This window comes from Phoca vitulina, unplaced genomic scaffold (genome assembly GCF_004348235.1).
Source record: "Phoca vitulina isolate PV1807 unplaced genomic scaffold, GSC_HSeal_1.0 scaffold6, whole genome shotgun sequence".
Lineage (NCBI taxonomy): Eukaryota > Metazoa > Chordata > Mammalia > Carnivora > Phocidae > Phoca > Phoca vitulina.
This window is the reverse complement of record NW_022589709.1, coordinates 13,075,296-13,102,927: the sequence shown is the minus strand read 5'-3', so window position 1 is coordinate 13,102,927 and position 27,632 is coordinate 13,075,296. Positions and strand designations below refer to the sequence as shown.

The 27,632-nt window shown below is 47.7% G+C and overlaps 1 protein-coding gene across 2 annotated transcripts in view; it reads left to right on the top strand.

Moving 5' to 3' along the window:
• Positions 1–27,632, top strand: part of SLIT3 (slit guidance ligand 3) — a 591,752-nt gene that overhangs the window by 446,118 nt on the left and 118,002 nt on the right. For both annotated transcript variants that reach the window (XM_032403687.1, XM_032403688.1), the window contains exons 7-8: positions 13,176–13,247; positions 19,159–19,322. In XM_032403687.1, the coding sequence (XP_032259578.1) occupies positions 13,176–13,247; positions 19,159–19,322 (236 nt within the window). The remainder of the gene's footprint in view (positions 1–13,175; positions 13,248–19,158; positions 19,323–27,632) is intronic.

Here is a 27,632-nt window from a genome sequence, read left to right as displayed (position 1 = left end):
GGCTCCCCACTCAGCAAGCAGGCTGCTTGTCCCTCTCCCTCTGCCCCTCCCCACCGCTCAGGCTCGCTCTCTCTCTCCCTCTCTCTCAAATAAATAAACTCTCTTTAAAAAATAAATAAATAAAGTACATGAAACCAAATTCAGTTGAAATTAACTAACTGAATGGAAGCCTACTCCACCCAGTTTCCATATTCTCTGTTACGTTTCCGTCCTGAACAGAACTTAAGGTTGTGATTGTCCCAAAATTATTTTAAATACTGAATGATGTAGTATTTTATTGAAACAGTGCATTTCTCACATTACCTTTGTTTTTTTTATTCCTCCAGCTAAATGGCGATATATTTTTTTTAATTATCTATGAACAAAATTAGAGCCATAGTGAAAAGTGGTGTTTTCTAACAGACAAGGCTCATTTTCATTTATTTACAAGGTGTTTCACCTGAGTTTCTCTGGGAGCTGAAAACATTTGTTTCAACAGAATTTGGAATCAGGGTATTTAGTCACAACATAGCTTTGAATATAGAACTGTCACTGCCTAATGAAAGTCTTAAAATATTTCCAGAATATGATTTTTTTTTTTTTTTTTTGGTACTGTGCTACAAATTGTGATTTGTTCAGGCAATCAGAATTAAAACTGCACTTTGTGGAAGGCACCAGTAACTTCCATTCAGCCCCTAGGATCCTAGGAAAGGATCTAGGTTTTCTATAAATGCTCACATGGGCCACACAACACACGCCCCTCCTTCATAGTCACCCAGGCTCAAGGCTCAATCATAGCCATGTTCTTAAAATGGCTAGCTTGGTTTTGAGAACATCAGCTTAAGGAAAAAGTGAAATTCCTTTGAAATAAAGGATAATTTTTTCCATTTAAATAAGCAGTACCTTAACAGTTCAAGTAGCTAGAATTGGGGTGGGGGAGAGTATTCCAATGGTTTCCATTTGATTGTACTTTCCTGTTAACTAAAGTTCTGTTTAGTCTCTGAATTGAAAATGCATTGGTGTACATTCTTGGGTTAAGGGGATATGGTGAAGATCGTTGAACTGTTCTTGAGCACAGAGGATCTGTGAATCGGTAGGACTCCCATTATCAACTTCTCCTGTGAGCAGCACTTAGGTGGACTCAGGTAATGGAAGTCTTACTGTTCAAAGGGGCCATGGACTCCAGCCACCAGGTCTCTGGGCTGAAATTCTGGCTGGACAAACTAGGTTTGCTTTGTCCCACCTGAAGCAAACTAGAAAAATAACTGAATCTTTGAAAAACAGATTCCATAGAGTTTCCTCTTGGGGGCAAGATGAGGAGGCCAGTGGGGAAATACCACAGAGCTACCAAATGCACACAGCGGTCAGTTCACTCCCAAAATGGAGCTTCTACACCGATTTGCAAATGCACTCCTGTGCCGATGGTCAGCCTCTATCTTTTCTCTGTCTTCCAGCAGCCAGCAATGGCTTCAGTGACCAGTGTGTGAGCACATTCAGGGAGTATCTTGCTCTCGTTCAGCTCTCATCTCATGGCTCTCAAGGGTCTCCAGGCCAGGGAGCCGTGACTCCTTAAAGAGTGGAACCTGCCCCTTGCTCAACCTCCACTTCCATCCAGGATGCAGAATATTGGCTGGCTCAGCTCACCTGTGGCCAAGAGTCCATTACTCTGCAGAAATGTGTCCTGAAAGTCAAGGTCCTCGGAACTCAAGCAGGAAATTGACCCCTTCTTGCTAGTTGGCTCTCCGGAGGGGAGGATGGCATGGGGAAGACATGGAGATGCAGTGCTGGGGAGAATCAGAGCATCATCTCTACCTTTCTCAGCTTCCATTTCCTATCTGTGAAGGTGCTTAGAAGCAAGGGATGGTGAGGAGGAAGGATGGAGGGAATCTGATTCTGTTTCTCCAACGTCATATTTGGACTCATAGAAGCTCTAGAGTGCCCATCCCCACTTGACTTATAACTAATCAGAGGACCCCAACTATTGGCCCATAGTTAATTGAAAACTTCAGATATGGAGTTTGATTTTTTTTAATTGGTTTAGGCTTTACAGTGTTTAAAAAAATTAGAATTAGTTGCCAATGTTTAAAACTCAGGTAATGTTATTTAAAAGTATATAATTTCAATTTCCCCGGAATATCTGGAAGCTGTGGCAATCCTGGGCACGCGTGTGGCTCTGATTGTCTAGAGCGGCGCTGTCTCATCGGACTTTGTGTGATGCAGGAAATGCTTCTTATCTGTGCTAATATGATAGGCACTAACCACAATGTGACTCTTGAGCACTTGAAGTGTGGCTCATACAACCGAGGAACTGAACTTTTATTTAATTTTAATTGATCTAAATTGAAATCACCACCTTTACCTAGTGGCTACCTTATTGGACATCACAGGCTTAGAGCTGAGTGGCAAGTACCCCATTTGGACAGGAATGGCCCTCTGCAAATCTCCACAGCTCCCTCCAGGCCTGTTTTCCTGCTTGCTTTGTTCCAAACCACTGGGGCCGGTTCACGTTCATTAAGAGGCACATTTAAACAGTGTATCTTCTGAAGTTAAATACTTTGAGGTATCTGCCACTCCCCTCACCCTCCACTCTGCCCTTTCTCTTTCTGAATTTAACCATTTGGATCTTGTACCTGCAAAAGACCCATTTTTATTAAAACCCAGGAGTATGATTATTAAAACTGTCTCCCACCCACGTGAAACCCTGTCTCTGCGAGAATTAGTTTCCTGATCCCAATTATTCACTTCTTTCAGCCTTGCAAATCATTGCCACAAAGTCAACTGGGTAGGAAAATCACTCCCATGTCTGGACCCGTCCCTTCTCCATATATAAGCTAGAGATGCGACAGCTGGTTAGGGAAGCAAGCCCATTAACCCCACAGAAGCTGAAGCTTTATTTTCATAAAGAGAAAAACAAAATGAGCTGACCCTGCAAAACTTTTCAAATGCTGTGGGGGTTAGTTGTGATTTTCAGAGTCTGGTCAGATGTCCTATCTTTATACAAATCTAGACATCCACCAGCCCTTCCACTGCTGTCTGGAAAACGATTCCCATTCCAGAATTGCCATTTTAGAGCCAGCACCAGCCCAGTGTGAATTGGAGAGTGGAACTGTAGCCTGCAAAGACCCTGGAGGTCAACTAGTCCCACCACTTTGTTTTAAAAGAAAGGAATTCCCCCAGAAGGTTGAGTGACTCATACACAGCCATAGAAAAATTTCACAGAAGAACCAAGCCAGAAAACAGGTCCATTGACTCTTTATCCGGTGCTCTGTATTGCCGTCTGCCTTTCCCCTGTATTAGCAGAAGGGGAACAAAGAATAGTGAAGCCAGCCTCTATGCCCTGCCCATCCCATCATCTCTTAATCTCTAGCATTTTTCCAGAGAGAACAGCATATGTTCAGTATGGGGACCAACACCCTCCCTTTCTAGGGCCTTCTAGCCCTGCAGCCACTGCTTGGGAGATGACCACTCAGTAGCCAACAGGTTGCTGTCTGTTAGGAAGGCAAACTGGGAAGAGATTGAATTCTACATCATGGATCCTGGCTACCAGTGGTGACCAGAGGCCAGACGAGGAAGCACCCTGCCTCTCTTTGAGCCCAAGCAGCCCAAGTAAACTGTGTCTAGCTCCCTGAGAGAGCCCCTCCCTTGCAAAGATCAGAGGGTAGACCCGGACCTTGTCAGCATCTCAGCCCAGAAACAGAGCCTCATGCACCCTGTGGCTTAGTTCCGAACCGTACATAAGAAATAACTTACAGGTTTAGCCACAGAACTGATTCACAGTGTGTGGAAAGCTGGGAAGAGCACGCCTACCTGGTGGGACCCAGCCTTACCCTTATAAACAGAAACTTTCTCAAAATTCTTTGTCTCCAGGTAATGATGGTTGGGGAGGGCGGGGGGTAGAACTTGAATACTTTTCTATCATTTAAGATAGTTCATTTGAAGAGTAGATTCCTGGTGGCTGCCCTCCCGGAGATGTGGTATAGAAGGAAGGTGTCAACCACATTTCACCATTAACGTACTTGGATTTTACACACACACACACACACACACACACACACACACACATATCAATTTTTATATATATACGTATCTCAAAGTGTGTTATATATGTGATATGTGTTGAATATACATATATGATATATGTGTGATACATATGTGATATAGGTGATTCAAACTGTTAAATTGATCTTTTTGGTTCAGAGACTAAAAACTGGCATCTGCAAAGCCAAATCCAAGTTATTTTTCATTTGTAACTTTTGTTCCTTAAGTTGATTTAATCACCAATATTAAAAAACCAGGAGACTTCACATAAAAATTCTAGATGTCTGGCTTTCTCTTAAAAAAAAAAAAAAAAAGGAACAGCCAGCAGCAGGTGCACCCACATTCCAGGATAGCAACAAGCCTTTGAAACGAGAAGTGACGATCCCGGGTGGCAGAGCTGGGTTTACTGCGGACCCCACGCAACCCACTTGCTCAGATGTAAAACCTGGCTCCTGCAGGCAGCTGAGTTTGTACTCCTGGATTAGCCCAGGCAGCTGTTCAGAGTGGAAATTTATTTTTATGAAAATATGCCAAAAGCATGACCCTTCACATTTTGAAACTCATCCACCCATGCAGTAAATATTTATTGAGTTGTTCTATGTGCCAAACACTGGGCAAGACCCTGCCTATACCACAGGGAGCAAAACTGGCATGTCCTCTGTTCTCTCATAGTGTACACGTTGGTGGGCATTGAAAAACTTCTCCCTTCTTCCTCTCTTACGGGCTGAAGTGCAGCTGAGGGGGAAATCGTCCATTGCCCCCCACCCCCGCCTTGACTGCACACTCACCTGTTCGTTATGTAAGTTGGAGGTCATTCTTCCATCCTCAGCCCACTGCAGACATCTTGGCACACTGGCAACTTCCTGATTTCTAAATAATGTAGTAGACAAGATTGATGGTCCAGTTTCCCAGCCTATGGATGACGAAACAGAATCGGGAGAGGCCACTCATTCATGTTGTCGTTGAAGGTACATTTTACAATTAAAATGGTCATTGGGAGGCAGTTGAATCATTCTAAATCACCACCAGGCAGTGTCTGTGACCATCTCAAAAAATGAGTAAGGAGTTCTTCAGAATCAAGGGACCTAAAACACTGGAGCCTCAGGAATACCTCCACTACCGGGCATCTGACTGAGCAATGGCAGGATTTGAAGTTTCATCTATCTCTTTTGATCTTCCGCTTTTTACATTTATTTTGGAGTCATCTTTTTTTTTTTTTTTCATTTTAACACCGAGGCTCTGCTGGGTAGGAGATGAGTTTCTGCCTGTCACAATATGAATATATAATGAAGGGAGAACCAAAGACGAGCCCTTTTGTTAAGGAATCCATATCATCAAAGACTCAAATTGGCAGCTGATTGTTTTTATTTATTTCTGTAGGTTTGACATGACACCTGGAGACCATTTAAAATGTTACTTGGCGGTGAGAGCTCTGTGTTTAAAAATAACGCTCACCCGGTGCCAAATCACTTTAGAGTCGGGTACAAATATTGAGACAAAAACCCCAGCTGTTATTGCTTTGGCTGCTAATTTGAGGTGTCAAATGAGAGCTCGCTTGCTATACGTCAGTGAATAAGGCCCCTTGTGAGATCATTATGTTTTCTAACAGTTGAGAGTAATGGACTAATCAGTGCAGCATCAGTTGGTTTCATTATATGCCCACACAATGGTTATGAGCTTTAATTTAAACGGTCCGCAGGGAGATCAAGGAAATCAGTAATAGGCGGCACCCAGGACAGTCCCGGAGAGGAGGTAATGTGCGAGAGGTGGCTTCCCACCATCCTTTCTTCTCTCTCCCTCTGTCCCTCTCATTCCTCCTGCCCCATCTGCCCTCAGAGACTCACTACCTGCTCCAAACAGCCCAAAGATGAGCTTTGCTTAAGAAGCAGATCTGTACCCTTGGTTCCAGCCAACTGATCCAATGTGGTTTCTGGCAACACTTAGCCGCCGTTAGCCAAACCTTGTCCTCAGAAGGCTCTAAGACCGAATTGCCCGCTCTCCTGTGTAGCCTCTCCCACCGCCCTCGCGCTCCGTGCTGAGCTCTGTGTTCTGCAGACAAGAGGAGGGTCAGGTCATGCTGCTGCCTTTGAGCAGCCTTGGCAGTGAGGCAAACACCATAGTCCCCGCCACATGGAAGTCCGTGAGGGCTGAGAGCCCCACTGGCCTCTAGGACTCGTCTCGGCCTTGGAAAAGACATGGAAACGGGACAGCCAGCATCTGTCGGACAGTCCTGGAAGAGGCAGTTTTGTGGAACGGCAAAAAATACAGGCCCTGGTATCCCACTTCCCTATATTTGAAGACTGTCTCTGCAACTTTACAGCTGTGATCAGAGCAGATGTTTTGAGGCTCCAAAATGAAAAGGTCTACCTCAGGATTGTTGGGAGAATTAAATGAGATAATGTGTGAAAAGTGCTCAGCCCGGTGCCAGCACATAGCGAATACTTAATAATTAGTATCAGTGTTGTTATTGCTCTTACTGACATCTTTACTGGAAGATCTTGGCAAGCTCAGTTTAGATTTTCTCAAAGGATGCATCATCGTACATTCTTGCTGATTTCTGGAGTTTCCTAGAGCCTCCAGCCAAAGCAGAACGATGTGCCACTGGGTGATAGGAGGGAAACGTTCAGGAGAGCTTCCTCCAGAAATGACTGAGTCATTGAGTTGGGGAGAGATTCTGGGCTGGGGGAAAGGCTTGGGGATGCCTCCCTTAACCTCAGTGGACATTCGGTGTGTGTTCTCCTGCAGCCAAGTCCACAAAGAGACACCACCTACACACATTATAATGGACTGAGCCAGCCAACAGCATTCACATTCCCAGGACCTAGGAGCAGGCGGAAGGGCCTGGTCATCAGCAATGGGCCTTGATTCCTGGGGCCACGGTGACTGTCAGTCAGCAGCCACCAAGCAAGACCCAAGACAAGGCAGCCCCGCTTTGACAGATAGGCCAGAGAAGAGAGCAGGCACCTAAAGCATTCTCAGTCTCATTCCTCTCTCCCTGCCCGAGCCAGCAAGAAGGAGACGCAGCAGTGAGCCCTCCACCGCTCCCTTTGAGGCCCACACACTGCCAGAATCCCCCTGTGCTTCTCATTCCCCAGGCCAGCAGTTTCGATCCTTCCTGCAGGGTCCAGCCACAGTATTTGTACTCAGCCGCTCTCCAGAAAATGCTGCCACCTACTTTGGTTTGTGTCTGCCCCTGGGAATTCAATACAGGCCCTGTTGGAGGGGTTCCGCCTTCAGGGCTTAGAGGGCTGGCCAGGAGACACAGGTATTTGTAAGTACAAGTCAGGGCACCTCCAATCTCACTTGAAAAAGACATTTTGCTGCATGGCTGCTGATGACTCACCAAGAGTCTCCTCCCTGGGGAGTGTTAAGGAGGGAACCACCTTATATACGGAGACTTAAGGAACGATCACCCTGCCTTGAGACAAGGGATGAACAGGCCGATCTTCCAAGAGGGTTTATCTGACCCACGGAGTCTGGATTCCCACCTGTGTGGAGGGGAAGAGGGGTTGCGGCTCGAGGGGTCTCCCAGGAAGGCCAGCGCACTGGGAGTCTGCAGTGGTACTTACTGTCGATGCCTGGTTTTGCAATTATGTGATACATGCTCACAGATAATACTGCTGCATTAGAGCCAATTACGTAGTGTTATGGACACACAACACGCAGATTACACCCGGAGCCAAGAAGGCACAGAGTGATAAAGTGATGGCCTAATCAGAGGAGACAGAGGGAAATGTCAGCCTTATTAAGGTTGCCAGGGTGGCGTGGCTGCAGCTGGACTTAGCTCCTCCAGACTGAAGATGGCTATCTTGAGGGATGTGAGGAAGAGCCACACTTCAGCACTCAGCAGAGAGCAGCGGGGAGCCGGGGGCAGATGCCAAGCTGGAGCTTTCCAAGGGTGATTACAGCTATCTTCATTGAGGGCTGTGTACTATTTCAGAGCTTGGGCCTCTTTCTAAGTAGGAAAACCCCATATCCTCCACAGAAGAGGCTTTCGGTCCCAGAGTCAGCAAGAAGGTAGACTATATACTGTCCTCTACACTTAGGTAAAGGCTCTACTCTCAGCTTTTTCTCTAGCTCAGTGGTTTCCAAACTTGAGCTCGCATGAGAATACTATGGAGGGTCCGTTAAAACACACAAGGCTGGGACACCACCACCCCCCCCCCCCCCCCCCCCCCCCCCCTGCCGAGCTTCTGATTCAGTAAGTCTGCGTGGGACCTGAAGATACACATGTCTAGCAAGTTCCCAAGTGATGATGCAGGTCTGGGGACCACACTTAGAAAACCACTACCCAAGTTCATTCCACACCCAACCCAGGATGGACTCACCTGCCCTGTCCCTTGAACAGGGCCTTCTCCTTGGCTCTGATCTCATCACAGCATTGTAGGTTCTGGAAGAGTGGGACCCATCTTCCAGGTGGGCCTGTGATGTGGGCCAGCAGTGTGGATTCTAGAGTTAGACCCCCTGCTTTTGAGTCCCAGCCCTACCAGTGGCTATTTGGGCTTTCCTACCCGTGTTTTGAGAGCTTCTGACCTCATCCTCTCATCCGCTTGCCCAGCACATCACAGGTCATTACTGACAAATGCAAGACTGAAGCTTCCCAGTTCTAGAGCAAGCGGGATCGGCAAACATTTTCTATAAAAAGGCAGATGTCACTATTTTAGGCTAGGCTAGCTCTGTGGTCTCTGTCACGTCTACTCAGCTGTTATAACCGAGAAGCAGGGGCCGCGGACAATACATAAACGGGTGGGTATGACCTTATTTACAAAAACAGGCTGTACTGGATGGGATTTGACTTGTGGGCAGTAGTCTGTCACCCCCTGGAACGGACCCATATGTGCACAACTTCCTCGTGCGTTCTTCAGCACCGGGGAGCCCTGGTCTTGCCACAGTAGCATGGTATTTAGCTGAGGAACACAAGCACATTTTTTCAGGGTACCAAGGTTCTATCGGTGCTCCCCAGGAGCAATAAGTCCACTAATCCCTCAGTGCCCTGGGGAAAAAAGGTTAATGCCCTCCTTCTAGTGCTCACAATTGAGAGAGAGAATGGGATCCATTGGTAGAAGTAACATTATCCACATGGCATGGATCATTTTAATATGGAAAATGATCCTTTTTCATTAAACATTTATGTTCTGATTATGACAAAACAGAAGAGTGATTGCACAGTATATAGGTCACCCTTAGTCTCCATATAAATACAGTATAACAGGTAAGGGTTTTACAAAAGAGAAATGGGAAGTAGGCAGACTGTCTTTAAATCTCATGGAGTGGGGGGGGGGGGGGCGCCTGGGTGGCTCAGTTGTTAAATCTCATGGAGGGGGGATGGCTTTATTTCTGGTTTATACTGAAATGCCCATGTAGTTGCTTGTGATGGTGCAAAAGTGGGGGGGGGGGCGGCGCAGAGTAGTTCTGAAGTCTTATAGAATTAATTTGACCCTGAGCTTGATCTTGATACCTGATGGAAAATGCTGAATTGGGAGCATTTATTTGGGGAAAAACCTCCAGCCTGGGTGACTTGGGGTAAAGTGTATTTTCTCAAAGTATCTCCAAAGGAGCAGAGCAGTGAGGTTGAAGCTAGATTGTGGAACTGGCAGAACCCCTCCAGGAGATGGAGGTAAATAAAACAAGCTGATGAGTTCCCCACAGCTTAGTCTGGACCAGCCATCCAGTGGCGGGTCATCGTCAGACCCAACCGTTTATTTTCCTGTTGGTTAATTTTCAAGGAAGTTTATAGAACAAGAGACACTTGTGCAGTTCTTTCTAGCTTTGGGTGCCAGGGTGGACATGACAGAGAACATCCATGCTGGGGTAACAAACTGGCCCTGAAAACAGGAGGCAGTGGGTAAGTTGGGAGAAATTGTGGTTTAAAGAAAGAACAGTGATTCCTGAATCATCCAGGAGCTCATGAGCTACCCTGAGCGTCATAGCCTCATATCGCTCGTCTGTAAGATGGGCATAAGAATCCCAACCTCAGAGTTCTACAAATACCAGATGAGGTGAACGCGAAAGCATATTGTAAACCATAAAAGACTAAAGAAACACAAGCTAAAATAACAGCTAAGTCCTCCTGAGCGTTGCGCACGAGCCAGGCTGTGTGCTCACAAGTGTGCTTTGTTTCAGGGCATGGTGGTTGATTGGATAAGGCCCCTCTGTCCAAAAAAAAAATGTCCACATCCTCATCCCAGGAACTTAGGAATATTACCTTTTATGACAAAAGGGACTTGGTAGATGTAACTAAGATAAAGATCCTGAGATGGGCAGGTTATCCTGGATTATCCAGTTAGGCTCTAAATGTCCTCATGAGGCTCCTCATTACAGGGAGGTGGGTCACAGTGAACAGTGGGAGATGTGACCACAGAAGCAGGAGGTCGGAGTACTGAAGGAAGGGACCACAGGCTGAGGACAAGCAGCAAAGGACAATGAAACATTCTCCTGATGCCGCCAGAAGAGACGTGGTCCCATGAACCCACGTTAGACTTCTGACCTCCAGACTGTGTGTTGCTTGAAGTCAAAAAATTTTTAGTAATCTGTTATTGTAGCAGGAGACAACCAATCCAGGTGTCATTCCTGGAGTCGGGCTTGCTTCATCCATGAAATGGAGGTGATCACAAAAGTGCCTGTCTCATAGTGTTTGCAGCAATGAGATGGTACAAGTAGAACCCTCAGCCCCAGTGCCTGCCTGGCACACAGTAAGCTCTCAGCTAATGTGGCAATTATTAGTATCATCGCATTAAATCGCCACCAAAGCTCTGAGATTGGTGCCATTATGATCTCCATGTTGAGGGAGGAAACCTAATGAGATTAAGATAACTTACTCACGGTTGCACGGGCTGCAAGTGACAGAGCCAGAATCTGAACCCGGTCTCTGCCTTCCAGGCGCATGCTCCCCAGCGCTGCTCCACCGTGGGGGGGTTATACCACCACCAACTCCATTGATAGCCCGCTACTGAGGGGTGCAAGCAACAGATAGAGCACCGTACTCCATGCATGGGCACAAGCCACCGAGACTGGAGCGCAAATAAATCAGGGTTTATCGGGGAAACAAAACCTGTAGCTGCCATGGAAGTTCGCATCCAAGAGGTCACCAGCCCTCTGTCATCCCTGGGCTGGCCAGCCCCACACAGCAAATCAGGAAAGTCTGAATACCGTGTTTAGTCATTTTGGTTCTAGAATAATTGCTATTATCGTAAATGTTTTATAGCCCTCATTACAGCTCACATTTAAATATCAGTGTAGTAATACATTAATAAGTCATTGCTGCCGGACTCCTGCCAGATGCGGTTATAGCCGAGCCCTGCATATAACTGCACTGTGTATTCAGCTCAAATTAGGGCTGGCTGTGAACTCAACCTGATGTGAGTGGCCGGGCATGCTTGGAAGGAAGCCTCTTCTCTGCAAAGGCTTCTTGCTCTTTGCCTTTGAGAGAGGAAGATGATCAGATTGTTGTCTGGTAGTGAGGCAATGACCCTAACGAGGTACCCCCAAAGTGTGGAGCCTAGAACTCTGGGACAGATAGGGAAACAAAGGCATCGTTTTGGCCCCAGAGGCATTCCTCATCCAATGGACGACTGGGGGCGCATAGTCCCCACACCCAGGAAGCTTCCTGCCAAGGAAGTGAAGGGGCAGATTCTTCAGCCTTGTCAGATGAGATATTCTGAAGGCTACCTGGGTGTGGGGAGATAGGATGGGTTAACACACACTTCTTAGAAAAGATAAGCCATACGACACAGAACAGCTACGTGGCTTCAACTTCATAAAATGCCAAGTGTCTGCACAGGAACATTGGTAAAGTATGGAGGAGGCAGAAGCAGTCCACACAGACGTGGTCTGCGCGTTCCTCTTTACCATCCCCTGTGCCTAAAATGGTTGGACGTGTGGTAAATATGGGAGGAGGGAGGGACAAGTATTAGGTTCTATGTCTTTAGGTAAACAGATTTCCTTCTGGACTTATTAGCCAAACAAATGCTAAGTAGGCCCTGGGGAGTTGCAGGGATAGCCTGGGGCAAGGGGGGGTGTAGTCACTGGACTCCTCCTATTGTGGAGAATCTGTGCAGGCCCCTTGGGTGCAGTGGGTATGGGGGCCACTGTGCTGGATGAAGCTGTATTTCCACTTCTATGGAGGTTGGGGTTGGGGGAAACAGGAATGACCAGGACAGGACTCCACCAGTGTCAGTAAAATGGTAGCCTCCATTACTGAGTTTATACTGCACGCTAAGCCTTTACCAGCCCGTGAGGTAGGTACCATCACCTGCCTCCTTCTGCCAATGAAGAACCTGTGGTTGAGAGATGCTGATAGTTTGCCCAAGATCAAACAAGTAGGGTATATAAGACTCAATTTGAATCGGATATGGACCAGGTCATGGGGCCGTAGTAATGCACAGGATAGAAAACGTTGGAGGGCATTTTAAGAGAAAGGTAATGTGATTACCAAGAGCCAAGGACAAAAGAAGTCTGCTTAACCAGTGAAGGCTTCCAAAGAAAGGCTTCTTCCTTGGCCAGTGGGGGCCCATGGGAGGGTAAGAGGGGGTGAGCTAGGGAGAACATACTTCCAGAATAAACTGTCCATGTAGCACCGTGTGTTCAGCAGTATGGGCAATGGGCAGAGCAGGGAAATTGGAACAAGATAGTGCTAGATTCCAGTCCCATCTCCCAAGCTCAGCAGCCAGGGGTCCCTGGGAGAATTCTGTCCCCTCTCCGGAGCTCCGCTTCCCCATCTATAGTACGAGGATAATGCCTACCTAGCAGGGACGTGTGTTACTAACCAAAATGACCCGTATCTGTTTTCTTCTCTCAAAAAATGAGGACGGTAATATATAACGGACACTGTGGTGGTTGTGAGAATTAGAGATGTCATAGTGAGGCACCCAGCACACAGTAGGATTCAGGAAGTGATAATCATTGCTGCAGGTGGGTCTGTGAGTACTGAGAGGGCAGCAGAGGGGATGAAAGAGCTGCCTGAAGAAAAGGAATCAGGGATTCTCTTACCATCTGGAGATCTGCCCCCTTGTCTCCAGCTGCCCCATAGCTATTGATTTATGATCCTTTTGGCAGTCGCACCTATCCCTCCCCCACTTCCAGAAACATCTTGGTGCTGCCCTCCCCCCACCCATGCTACTTCCTTGTTAACCATTTCCCTTTTCCCTCTACCTTCACAGCACCCTCAACAACAACAACATTAGCCGTATCCTGGTCACGAGCTTCAACCACATGCCGAAGATTCGAACTCTGTGAGTAAAGGTCCCTGCTTCTGCCCCACCTGCTCCCTGCCACGCTCAGCCCCGTGTGCCATGCTCTGACCTGTGAAACCTGTTGTGCTGGCTCTGCACGTGGGTCCTAGAGCAAACCCTGCCTCCTTCCACCACTGACTGAGGTGCTGGTGAGCCCCAGATGAGGGAGAAGCTTCACAGGGCTATCCATGGTTCTCAACCCCCATTCCACGGCGGACAGACTCATTTCTCTTTAGCCTGGGATGGGGGAATTCGTCTTTGTGTGTTCCACCTTGATGGAAAAGTTTATTAGTGGTACATTGTCACAGAGCATGGACAGCTGAGACATAATGACTCACTATTTCCTGAGCTGATGTCACCTGCCATTGGCAGTTCTATCATGGTGCCATGGTCATGTTTTCCCCTCTGTGTCCAGTGGCGGAGTGGGAGCCTTAGTCCCGCCTTCTCTCCATCCTCCCAGCCCACACCCAACACACTCCCCTGCTCCCTTGACAATATTCTGATAGAATGCAGGAACTTGTTCTTGACCTTTAATTCTGGGGTAGGCTCCAGCCTTCCTTTTCTGTGTACTCAGAAAGCAAATCTCCCCACAACACCCCATACCGAGAGCAGTCCCAGTGCCTTTATTACCTGGGGAGTTCCTCTCTCCTCTCAACCAGAAAGCCTTTTGTACGTTTCTCTGCAAATGGACTCTGTTAGGCTTTCCAAAGGGGTTCATAGGGATGGTTTTCTTGTGTTGGTGGAACTTCATTAGTGTTTGCATTACAGTAGAAGTGGAGAGCCAGCCCCCAAGAACTTTCAGCTAAATACACGTAGGGCCAAGGCAAAGGGCTGGAATGCCTGCTGTGCCCTTTGTTAGCTCTGGGACCTCTGTTCCCTCCTCTGTCAATGGGGGTGCTGGGGAGGACTAGATGAGATGAGATATGTGGAGGGCCTGGCACGGAGTAGATGATGAATGATACTGTTATTGTTATCATCACTCTATCCAGAAATCTGGACTGAAAGTTCCAAGCAACCAGCTAGCTAATCAGTGGCCCCTGAGCAACATGGAATCCACAGAGATTTAAAAGTCCTTAGAGCAGTGGTTCCCAAAGTTGGGTCCCTGGACCAGCAGCATCAGCATCATGGAATGAGATTAGACCCACGGAATCCAAATCTCTGGGGGTGGTGCCAGCCTTCAGGTTGTAACAAGCCCCCCAGGGGGATTCTGATGCTCATAACGTTTGAGAACCCCTGCATGAGTGAGAAAGTGACCTTACCTTGGGGGCAAGGAATGAAGCAAGGAGCAGTGAGGCACTGTATAAAGAAACAGCACTGAGCTCCCTGAGCAGACCTGAGTGTAAAGGCTAGCTCTGACTGCCACTTACTCTGGGCAAGTTTCTTCATCTGTCTGCCCTGCAAGGACAGTGAATTCATAAATGCTTGTCTCACAGCTGTGAGAATGAGGTACGCTAGCAGTACTGTCATGGGATGCACTCAACAAATACTAGTTACTATGAAGAAGAATCTGAGTCCAGGGTTCATCATTGCTCCGCATTTCTCCCTTCAATCCCTCATGTGATAGCATAATTCCATCAAGAAAATCTATCCTTTGCCTTCCCCCTTTGAAGTGGGTTGGTGCAGTAATGGAGTTTTAAGGAGAAACCATGAGGTCTTCAAAGACCTCTTCACAGTCCACGGCAAGCCACAAATGAGCTGCAGAGGAGCGTGCCCAGGGCTTCTGGCCAGGAAAGCTGAAAGCGAGCCTCCTACCGCAGGGCCTGCATCTCCCCAGACGGGGTGGTTGAGTAGAAGAAAAATGACCCTCACCTGCAGAAACCCGCAGTCCAGTTCCTGTGGCTGCCCCTCTGTGATTCCGGCTTCCCCTCTTGCTGTTCTCCATCTAGGAACAGCAATAACAGAAGCTGGGATGGGGCCCCGGGGCAGGAGATGGGTCTGGTTCTCAGGTGCCTTGTTTGGCTGCCTTGGGTGAGAAAGGAGGGTGGAAGAGTTTCTTCTCCTCATTTCTGTTGTCATCCTTCCCTGTGGTCCCGAACACTCAGCTGATGAGTTCAGATCAATCAGTCAGTCTCGTCTGTTCTCTTTGCTCCGTCCTGCTGCCACTTTCTCTTTAGTTTAATTTCAGAGACGGCTCTGTACAGAACTCCCCAGAGACTTGCACTGACTAATCCCCCTTCGCTGTAATTAAAGTGGGGGTGGGGGAGACGGGTGGTGGGGGAAGGGGGGAAGAGGAGAGAGGAAGGAAGTCATAAATGGGATTTCTAAAGGAAAGCTTTTATATTTAATTCAGAAAGCCACATTTTATAGAAAATGAACACTGACCCTCTCTAAAAGGATTTGCTGGAAATTTAATTTAGCGCCTGTGGCTAAAAGGCACCTTTTACAAATTGGCATTTGTATTCATTCACCTTATCTTCTATGAAGGTGGTTTTGCCAACATGGAATACGGTGTTTCCATCAGCGAAAGATTGCGGAAATACATGCAGGAAACACCTAGGCACCTTGATGCCTTGGTGTCTAAGTAAGAAATGGTACCCTTGTACAGGGAGGGCTGTGGGTTGGGAGGAGACAGAAGCGTGGGGCTATTCTCCTCGCGACAGTAATAAGCACAGACATTACTTTGATGGCTAATAGTGTGCAGGGCCTGTGCTAAGCACTTCTCATGAATCGTTTCAGTCCTCACAACAGCCCTGGGAAGGGGGCGCCATTAATAGTCCCCATTTCATAGATCATAACACTGAGGCCCCGAGTTAAATCACTGCCCAGAGTCAAAGTAGGAAAAGCACAGAGCCAAAGTCAGATTTGCGCAGTTTGACATCAGAGCTTGAGCTCCTTCCATTCAGCAGAAACAAAAGCAGAAGAGCCAAGGAAGGGGAAACCAGAGCAGCCACATGGCTGAAGGGCCACTGGAGGCCACCTTCGCCCAGGTCATTGCCATCCCAATTCACCAAAATTATGAAAAGTAAATAAAATAATTTTTCTTTGTGTAGAAACACCTATACACAAACAATGAATCATGGAACACTACATCAAAAACTAATAATATATGGTATGGGGACTGACATAAAAAATAATAATAGTAATTTTTCTTCTCACTCACGGAGATTAGGAATACTCCTGGCAGTGCCCAGGCTCACGTTTTCTGATCAATGTGATTACTTTCCTTTCATTATTCATATTTGGGACGATACTACTCAATTTGATCTCCCAAACATGATATGAAAGGCAGATGCTTGGAAGAGTCTGCCCAGCTCAACTCTGCCAGTACTTCTGGTGGCTAAAATTCCAAGGAGGGTCACGGGTAGAAGGATCTGAGCCCATCCACTGCCCTGGGCTTTTGACAAGAGCCTTCAGGTGGCTTCCAAGTCAGTTTTGGTCACCTCTTTCCCATGGTCTCACTTGGAAGGGGAGAAATCCCCCACAAAGGCAGACAAAAGGTTAGGAACCATCCGTAGGAAGGTAAGGAAGAAAGGTAGCTTGGGGCTGGCTGGCAGGGATTAAGAAAGAACCGACCTAATGTAATCTTCCAAAAGGAAAACCTCCAACAGTTTCATTCTCCCAGAAATTAATCCGCTTAATAAGGATCTGACTTACTTAAACCTCACTTTTGTCATTCCACTGATCTCTTACCCCTGATTGGAACGGATGGGAATTTGTCGACATTGATCTACCTTATGGGCACATGCTCAGCGCTTCATAGGAATCCCTGTTTACTCAGCTTCCATACGTCACTTCAGAGAAGGCAGCCACCTTTCCTCATCGAAGCCAGACTCTCATTAGAAGGCTCTGACCCTCCTGTCACACAGAAATACCCCAGCACCTCAGCCTCTGTTACCACTGCAACCTGCCTTTGCTCCACCTTGTCACGAAGACTGTCACTTGTCACTGTCGCCATTTTCCTAGGCAGCCTTTACACCCAGGGGTCTATTCCTGGCCACAGAACCAACACCCCATCCTTCTCTCTCTCTCTGTCTCTCTCCCTCCCCTTCCTCACTTTCTCTCCCTCCACCTTCTCTCTTCCTCCTGTCTGTCTGTCTGTCTCTTTCTCTCCAACTCACTGATAGGTCAGGAAACAGATCATTTTCACTCATGCTGAAATTTCCCAAGAAGGCCCAGGATAGAAAAGGAATTCCCTCGTCTTCTTCATGTCCTTTCCCTAATCTGGGAGCGTGCCCCCCTACGCTTTCCTGCCTGCGGCACCTCTTTCTGAAGTGCCGGATGAAGAGGAAGCAGCATAGGAGTCTGAGCTTTGAAACTCAAAGGGGAGAATTGCTTGGGGCCCATTATGGGCACAGTATCTTGGGCCTAGGAGCCTATAAAAACGTGTTCAACTTTAAAGTATTGACTCTGAAATCCAAAAGAACATCACAACATCAAAATTAATCATTTGGAAACAAAATCATAAAAATCTTCTCAAACTTTTTTTAGCAGAAAAAAAAAAAATTACCTCCTACATGGGTATGGGCTCATTTAGTTGGTCAGATATGATGGGATCTGGGACCCCCTGAGGCTGTCGAGGCCCCCAGTGGCCCTGGCCTGCCCGAGCTTTGCACCCAGGCCATGGCAGGAAGTCTGTGCCGGCACGCCCCTCAAGGTAGCCGCACGTGGCCGATGCTGAGCAATGCTGACTTTATACTCAGTGGAGTGAGGTCAAGAGCCTTTCAACGCTCTCCATTTCAGGCATGGAGGTAGCCCAAGCCACTGCTTCAGGCCCCCACTCAGCATTAACCAACTTGACACCAAGTACTTGAAAGTCCCAAGATACTGCTGGCTGATTAGCATGTCCACGATTGGGCATTTGAAATTTGCATCAGAAACCCAAGTGTGTGATAAGCTGATGTGACTACAACTTATCTACCACCACTTCCAATGAGCTAAGGTTGTGGGGAATGTGGAAGCCCCTGATCGAGAAACCTTGGGGAAGAACCTGTAGAAGCCCCTAGATATCCTTAGGTTGCCCCCCCCTGCCCCGTTAATGGAAAGTATCCTTAGTTTGCCCCTCAATTAATGGAAAGTAAATTCTAGTCATTTAACCAGATGGGATTCCTTTCAGAAGTCGGACATGCAGATCCCTCTAGCAACTCTTAATCACCCAGGGGCAAGAAACTGATCTGGAATCACAGCTACTGGAGGGTAAAGGCCAAAGAGTCCCGGAACTGGTTAGGGGTCTTTCCTGAACCAGAATAGCAAATACACCTGGTGGAATTTAACTTGAGAAGAAGAGGAGGGCTGTGGAGACATTGCTGTGAGCTCCAGGAGTCTGGGATGGGCAGCTCCTTATTTAAAGGGGGGTGGGTGGAGAGAAGATGCATCCTTCAAGAGGGAAACTGCCCCGCATGCCCTGCTCCCTGGGCTAGTGCATACAAGCTCCCCAGCATTCCCTGTAGGGGTTCATTCACTGTAGGGAGGAAATGAAGGAGAAAGAGTGAAGGCAACGGCAGGTCTTGGCCACAGTGCCACTGTAGACTGAGGCATTGAGATTGAGGAGCTGTTTCAAGCCATCTGGAGACCAGGCTAACTATAGTACTGAAATTTGCAACCAAGTCACCTCTTTGGAAGTTTGACTCGAATCTGAACCATCGCTTTAATAATGTCACTCTCCTCCTCCTACATGCTGAGGCTTTCTTGAGTGGGGGAAAAAAAAAAAAAGAGTGGCATTACTATTAAGAAATGGGGACTTGCTCAGAACGCCGGAGGCATCCGTTGGATGTGCCCTGCATGTGAAGATAACAGTCGTTTGTGGTTTGGCAATAAAAGGGCTGAGGCTCCCGTGGTAACTCACGAGTGCAGAGGGAAATGCTTCCCTGGGCTCCTGAGGATTATCATGCTGGGCAAAGGGGCACAGAGGTTTGGCCTGCTCTGTTCACTCCATGCTATGACCACATCTTACCTCTGTCCCTCGCTCTCCCAGGCGCCTGCACTCCAACCACCTGTACTGTGACTGCCACCTGGCCTGGCTGTCGGATTGGCTACGACAGCGGCGGACTATTGGCCAGTTCACACTCTGCATGGCTCCTGTGCACCTGAGGGGCTTCAACGTGGCAGATGTGCAGAAGAAGGAGTACGTATGCCCAGGTGAGCCTGCCCGGCCCCTCTCTCGTCTGTACTGTGACTCACCCACCGCCGAGCCCTCCCCGACATCACCCGGCCCAGAGCTGGGCATGGAATCTCCTATGTTCCCCAGCACTCCATAGTCACTTGGACTCTGGGGTGCCCTGAAGGGTTCTGAGAAAGAAGTTCTTGTCATCTAGCAAAGGAAACTGCTCAAGGAAGTAATGAATCCCTTTCTGTTAAGCTTCATCATCCATCGATGCTAAGAAACTTAACATGTGTTAAGTACATTGTTTAGCATTTCCTACACACATGCCTATTGTCTAATTGCTCGTAGAAGTTGAGAGACAAGTTAATGGAGGTGGTGGGGTCAGCCTGCTTGGCTGGAAACCCTCGCTCTGCCCCTTAGTAGTGTGTGACTTTGGCAAGTTACCACATGTCTGCAAAATGGAAAAATCATAGTACATAACTCTAGGGATGGGTGGGAGGATTAAATGAAATAATGCATAGAAAGCACTTAGCATAATACACAGCACTTGGTAAGAGCTAGTAAGTGGAGCTTAATTATTATAGTTTAGTGGGCCCACAAAATGTGCTGAGCAAACATAAGAGTTTGATCTGTGGGTAATTGAAGTGTAATAGAAGCACAGATTGTCCGCGTAGTACAGAAAACAGAACTGTGCACAGAACGGAAGGCAACGCAGACCTCCAGGGACGGGAGGTGGCTGAGGGACCCGAGAAGATTCTCCCAGAGGATGTAGTGGCTTTTAAACACAGTCCTCAGTTCCAAGCTTGCTTATTTGTTTTTACTTTTCATTGACACCCTCTACTACCACCAACTCCCTCTTTCTGGGGGCAAAGTAGAGCTAATCCCTGAATTTCCTCAAAAACAAAGTTTTCAGTTGAGGAGTTTCTCACAGAGGCGTCCCCGATTTCCAGGAACCCAGTCCCAGAATGGGGGCTCAGTGGCCTCTGAAGGCTGATCTTAGGGGGTCAGCCTGCTGGAAGGAGGAAGGATAGGGAGCTCGGCGCTGGGGTGGGCAGGGAGGGACTGCACGCCTCACATTTCTTGATCATTGCTGTTTTCAGAATTGAAGGCAGCCTGAGCCCCACGTGTGCGGCAGGGCCCCAACCCAGCCAGCAGGGCAAACCGGCCCCCGTTTGCTCTTAGGCAGCATTAGCAATATGGAAGATTTTTTTTTTTTAATTCAACTTCATCTCGCTCCCTGCCCCTCTCTCTTGTCATGTTACTACTTCATCAAGTTATTTATTATCCAAAAACATTTTAACATGTCTCAGAGCAGTACCTTGATAATTTCCTATAGACGCCCACTTAGAAATCACTTCCTGTCAAACACATATAATAAAACCGTTTATCACACAGGCACCCAACTCACATATACTGACTATAATTACAGTAATTATTACGCAAAGAGTACAATATCGGCATAAATGCCAGTGAAAGAAATAATTATAGAGTGCAGGAGTCATCCAAGAGCTAGTGAGAAAAACTAATTAGAGAGAATGTTAAAACACATCATTATAGGTGGGCGCCAGGCTTAATGCTCTGCACGGACACACATACCACTTCGTCAGGAAAGCACCTTCCCGTCAAAGGAGTGGCAACTTGCTTACCCAGTCGCAGTCAGGATCCAAACCCCAGGGAGTGAGGCTGACCCTCCTAGGTCTTGGACGTGCTCGTGCCCCAAATCTCCCTGCTTTGAAAAGGCTAGATCTAGCAGGCGGGTTAACAGTTAAATAGGAGCATCCCTATCACCTCCCGTGTTCGTATCAATTAAGCCTAGGGCTTGCGGTGATCCCTCATGATTTGTAATACGAAGCCAGGTGTTTTCTGAGGACATAAGAATCTGGCCCACAGACTCCAGACATGAATGTGCTATTAATCTGCACCCCCACACCAAGTAGTAGAAATTTAAGAGAGTGGCATGTGGGAACCCCTCTGCAGAAGGGATTCTTTGATGCTGTCCAGGCTTTCATGGGTTAAAAACAGAACACTGCAGGGGGTTGCTTTCTGCAAAGGTCTAAGTCAGATATAATGGTTGGCTGAACTGACTATCCCTGATGAAGGAAGCACCACCATCTTAGTGGGGTGCAGGAGGAGCACCCCCTCCAGAAGGTTCGACCTCTTTAATAACTGTTAAAGGCAGTTCGTGAGGCTGTGTTAAAGGGATGCCACAGGAAGCCGGGTGGAGCAAGACTCTGCGTGTGCACACTCAGAAGGTCAACGAGGAGGGCTCTTTTCACGCACTGACCATTTCCCACCCCACCCCTACCATGCAGGGTGCAGGCTCCACCCATGGCAGAGCCCACAAGGCGTCTGCGTGAGGCAGTTTGGTATGAATCTGATCCCACTGGTTGTAAACTGCGAAACCATCAGTGTTCCTTGTTCAAGCTCTTCCACCAGTAACTCACCAGAGGAGGACTTCCGTCGAGAAAGGCAGGAATAAGAACATATCTGTAAAGATAGAGGTCATCTGCTCAGGAGAAAAAAAGGCATAGGGTACCAATTAAGCCGTCCCTGCGTGTAGCGTCATCACCAGTGGCCCCTGACAGAGAAGCATCAGAAAACCTCCCTGAGCCCTTAAACCATATCAAAAAATTCACTAAACAAATGACTCCAGAGACAGGAAAGAGCTTTATCTCACTCAGCCTGGGAGGGCCCTGCCTGTTCAGGTCCCTGCTATCTCCCTGTGAATTAAATCCAGCCAACTGGAGCCAGGCCTCTTCTCCCCAGAAGCCCTGGCTATGGGCGCCTTATCACTCCAGCTAACCCAGAAATTTGCTAGCAGCGCACTTTGACAAAATTCATCTCCTCTGTCAACTTACCCTTCCAATCGAAGGTATTTATTTTCTTCTTCTAAGGAGACACCAGGGAATTTTTCAAAGGGTGGGAGACTATATTTTATTTTTTATTAATGTTTTTTTACGGTATACAACTGGAATGCTTGGTTTCCTTAAGCTACTGCTGTGAGGATTCCTCTGCAAACCTTTCTTGTTTTCAAGAGGAGGGTCAGGGCCCTAGGACTAGAAGAGTCTGTGGTCCCTGCTACTTGTTGCCTGAACCGGACTGGGACTTTATTGAGCTCATGATAACAGACCAGAGAAAAGGTTCTATTTTGGCCATTACTCGACTCATGTGAGTTGCAAGTTTTGGTTTTTTTCCCCATCCTTACCTAAAGGGTTTATGTTGGGGTTTAAGCTCTAGGATTTACCTTCCATGCATCAATCTTCTGGTGCCTTAATCTGAAAAGGTTTCTATTAGTCACAATTTGTAATTCAAGGGTATTAGTTAAATATTTGACCTCTTGAGTCAATTATCTCTTTCATTTAAACATCTTTTTATTCATTGGTTTGTCCACCTATTTCACACTTACCTGCCCATAGCCTTTTAGCGTGAGATACCCTTTCCTGAAGATCAGTCTTGTCTTCTAGTGCGAAGGGCTCACGTCAGACATTTTTCAGGTGCCCCAATGCCTAGAACAATAGTTGCTCCTAAAAGCCTCTCAAGAAACCCTTTCTCATTTATTATTAAAAATGAAAGAGGCATATCTCCCTGGAAACAAGAAACTTTCCCCTTCTTTTTCTTTTTTTTTTTTTTTAATTTGGGACTAGTTACTAAGTATAAAGATAATTAAGGTAAGCCATGACTAGCCGCCCATCTCCTTAGGAGGTTTTAATTAAAACACCATAATTGGACATTGCAAGAATGAGATTATTAGGTTTATTTAGCCATTCCTAAAATTATCATGCCTCTGGTATTTAAATCACGTTCATTTATATTCTCATCATAATTGCTCAAACCCCATTGTCATTGCAGTCTGTTGTTGGCTTTTGAAAGGCCAGAGGCCAACAGGGATGCTTAATTTGAATGCTGGAATTAATTTATTTCCACATGCTCACAAGACCATTGGATTTTTCAATTCTGTGTACTCTGCTGGGTGGAAGTCCCTTTAAAGACAGAAAGAAATAAACACAGCTGTAACAAGAGTGTCCCCCCATCTCCAGCGTAGCTTACACAGTCTGTGTCTTGGCCCCTGAGCTTCCTCAGATTCCCAGGCCCTGGTGGTTTTCAATGTCGCGGCAATAAAGAGAGGCATTTGGGGTGTCTTCTTGGTAGAGGAGATGGTACAAAGAGCGCTGGACCAAATTTTAGAACTTTGTTGTTCACTAGCTCCGTGATCTTGAACCCTTTGCTTGACCTCCCTATTCTTCCCTTTCCTCATCGGTATAATGGAAATAATAATAATAATAGAACCTACGTCATGGGTTTTGTGAGAACCAAGTAAGATCATGTGTGCAAAGCACTTGATGCAGTACTGGGCACATAGGAAATATTCCATAAGCCTTAGCTGCTATCATGAGAATGACGTCATTCTCAGTTTGGCCACCACTGGGTCCCTGGGCAAGTACTCTCCCTCCAAGGGATGGTTTTCTCACCATCTCCGTGACCCTTTTTAGGTCTGAAGTTTGATGACCTTTGCCCCATTCATTTGGGCACACAAGTTAGGACTGTCCACTTTTGGCGTGATGCCGAATAGAAGAACAAAGTTGAGGAGGCAGCCGGGCAGGAGCCAGTCTCCCCAGTCATCCCTCCTCCTCCTCTCTCAGACTGGACGGGGTGTGGTGCAGTCAGCAGAGAAAGGATGATGTGATCGCTGTCCCTGCCAGCCGTCACAGGCGCTTCGCCATGACAGGGCTAGCTGGGGATACACTCCTGCCCTCGTGCTCATTGCGGGCCCCCGCCCCCGCTGGGAATCAGCACCCTGATACTCAGGGAGGAGCAGGGAAGGGCCAGCACCTTGGTTGCCCCACGTTCTGCCCTGCCGTCCCTCAAGATATCAGGCCACAGTCTGGGGAGTCAGGAGAACCAGAAGGTGGGACATCTCTGTTTGCTCCTTGTGTGGCACAGAGGTGGCTCTGGTTCCAAATTGAAATTCTTGAGCTGAAGTAGTGATTCAGAAAGGGGAGACAGGCCCCGAGGGCAGACAGGTACTTGGCCCACATCCCCGTCTCCCTGTTCTGGATGAGAACTTCCTTTCACCTCAGGGCAGCAACATTTTCATCCCGCTGAAAGAGTTCCCAGGGCGGATAGCTTGGGCACCCATTTAAAAACAAAGAGCAAGTCCACATGCACTCCAAGTTCATCAGGACACATCTCTGAACAGGGATTACAGGGGTTCCGTGTGCTAGTGAATCACTACACTCTGATTGAAGCTGCGTTCTTTGCCAAGAAGAGGAGGAGGTGGTAGCGGCAGGCAGGCTTGCTCGGGGACAGTGAACATTCATGGGCCCCATGGGCACGTGTTCCTACAACAGGCGCACGCGCGTGCCCGTAGGCAGACACAGGGCCCAGATCGTCCCCTCCCTTCAAAGATGGGTGGAGACTCCTTCCACCCCGATCAAAACACTGTTCCCGTTCCTCTCTGCCTCTCAAGCTTGTACAGTACTCCTAGAATTTCCTGGGTAGAAATGTGGGTGTTTCCTCCCTCTGTCCCCCTTGGAAATCCACTGTCACCTGCACCACCCCCATCACTCTCAATATATGTGGACAGGAAAGGCTGGGAGGGAGGGATTTGCTGACAGAGCTAAGCAGAGTGCCTAGGACACCCTTACCTGTGCAGGTGAGCGAGGCTCAGAGACAGCCCCAGGGGACCGGGCGGATGGCCTTTGCTGGCACTGAGCTGTTGGCAGAAAGACCTGAGCTTCAGGCATGAAAGTCCCATCCACCCAGTAGCCACACCGTCCCTCCACACTATGGCTGATCCTATCAACCAGAGCCCAGGGCCCTCAGAACTCAGGGGGCCTCCCCTCAGGGCCCTTCTAGAAGGATTGCCCCTGCCCCCCATAGCTTGGTCACAGTCAGCCCCCACTCTGCCAGGCTTCTAGACCAATTTCATTCATGTATTCATCCTTTCACTCACCCAAGATATATTTACTGAGTTCATGTTTTGTGTTCAGCCCTATTTTGGGCACTGGGGATCTAACAGGACATAAGACAGAACAGGTCACTGCCCTTGTAGAATATACATGCTAGTCGCAGTCTGTCCAAAGACAAAAAGCCAAGGGGAGGGACTTCTGCCATCACAGCACTCACAGGCTCAAAGGGAAGTAGGCTCAGTCCATCGGGCATTGATGGGAGGGGAACGTTTCCAGGGAAAATGAACCCATCTTTCAACCCCATCTTAAACCTGAAGTGTTTTGTTTCAACAAGAAGATAACACCCTCACCATGTGTGAATGCCTGGCTGGGGAGCCACCAGCCCAGGATGCTGACAGAGGCTATAATTACCTTTGTTTCTCTCTGCGTAATTAAAGGTGTTGTTAGTGACCTGGTTGTGGAATCTTTCTCAAAGGCTTTTTTTACCTTGACGACATCCCTTGAAATGTAGCACATGCCGCCTACAGACCGAGAGCCACCCTCTGAAAGACCCAGCTCATCCCCAGAGGGGTTCAAGACTACAACCTGGGTCTGGTTGAAACTGATTTAATTTCAGCATAGATGTCAAAAGGGGCTTTTTGGGAAAAACTCCATTGCAGAACTTCTTATTGCCCACATGAGCCCTTGACTATAATGTCTTTCTCCCCCACTTCCCTTTCTGGCACACCCCAACTGAGTAATATTTTGACAGGTCAAAAGAAGGACGACCGTCAGATACCCTCTGCCTCAGTGGATGGAAATACAGGAGCAAGGCTTCAGCCTTCCGTGTAGCCCCTGACATTGCCCAAACAGGAAGGTGCCCAGGGTGTGACAATTCGCCCTGACTTTGTTAGGTACCCTTTGCCCCCGGATGTGGAGGGCCAGGCCTGGCATTTTTCTCTGGGGAGCATGATCTGCACTTCAAAAGCCCTGACATCTGAAGCCCTGCCACTCACAGCCTCTCTTGCATGTGGCGGGGCTCTTCCCACAGTAGATCCTCTTGACCACCGGCAACAAGGTGGAGCAGAGGACAGACAGGTGCTGTTGGGTGCCCTACTCCTTCTGCTTCCGTTCCTCTGAAGACCAGGAGTTATGAACCTTTCCATCCAGAAAGGACTTCAGGAGTCATGCAGTCCAAACTCCTTACTCACTGAGATGGTAGCAGAATAGCTCAGAGGGGTATTGGTGGCAGAGCCAGACTCGTTGATAGTAGTGATAACAACAACTAACATTACTAAGCTCTGACTTTGCGCCGTGCATTCTTCTAAATACTTTACATGCATTCACTTCCTTTGCCTTCACAACAAAACCATGCTATGAAATAAGTATTGTCATCATCCCCCATTTCACAGATGGGGGAAACTGGGGCACGGGGATATAAGGATGAAATAACAGAACCAGGATTCAAATTGAGGCAGTGGGACTCCACAGCCGTAGCACTCTCATTCCTGATCTGCGGCTTCCATAGGCTGAGTCTCTGGGATTGCCATTTCCTCAGAAATGGAAAACTTTCCCAGTCTGGAACAAAGTGGGTATCCCTTCTCTCAGAGAATGTTCCAGTTGGGGACTTTGGTGTAAGTCATCATTTCTCTGGCATTTTTCATGGTCTCCATGAGATCTGCTGGTGCAACACTGGAGAGTTTGAAGTCCTTGTGCCCTAGACAAGAATATTTTCTCAAATGTCCCAGCTAGGAGGATATTTTTAAATATTTGATGTGTGTATGAGGGAGAGAGAGAGAGGAGGTGAGGCCAAGGGAAATAAGAATCTTTGATCACTGGGTTAGCACTTCCCAGCAAGGTAAATGTTCCAGACCAAGCCACTGGCGTCCCTTTGAGCCCTTGCGGAAGGACCTGCCCCAGGCACAGGGACTGTCGAGTGTGGAGAGGGACACTTCCGCTTTGAGTCTCAGTGTCCAAACAGGCATTTGCTGCAGGCCCCCTTGGTCCTCTGATGCAACCACTGTAGCTCGACCCTCTCTGGCTTCCCAGACTCAGCTTCTCCAGTGAACAGAGGCCAAACCAAAATTAGTTTTTCCCTGCAGACGTTTTTGTGTTTCATGTTTAATCTCCACCCAAGGGCTCCCAGCCAGAATTCCCATGTCCGAGCAGCAAGGAGATCTGCAGAGTTGGTCTGAGCGTGGTCTTAGCCCGTGGCCCTCTGCTCTGGGGGTGGGGGTCTGGAAAGACATTGACATAATCCCTGTGAACTAGATCTAGCAGGCATGGGATAAGGTCCTGAGGAGGTTTTGGGGTTGGTCTACCTTTTGGGCCACAATGTCCATATTTGGAAAACTCACCACAGGTTTGAGATTCTTACCTCACTTTGAAGAAGTAGTGATAGTATGAACACTTTTATGTCTTGAAAACATTTGAATTTACTTCTTTTTTTTTTTAAGA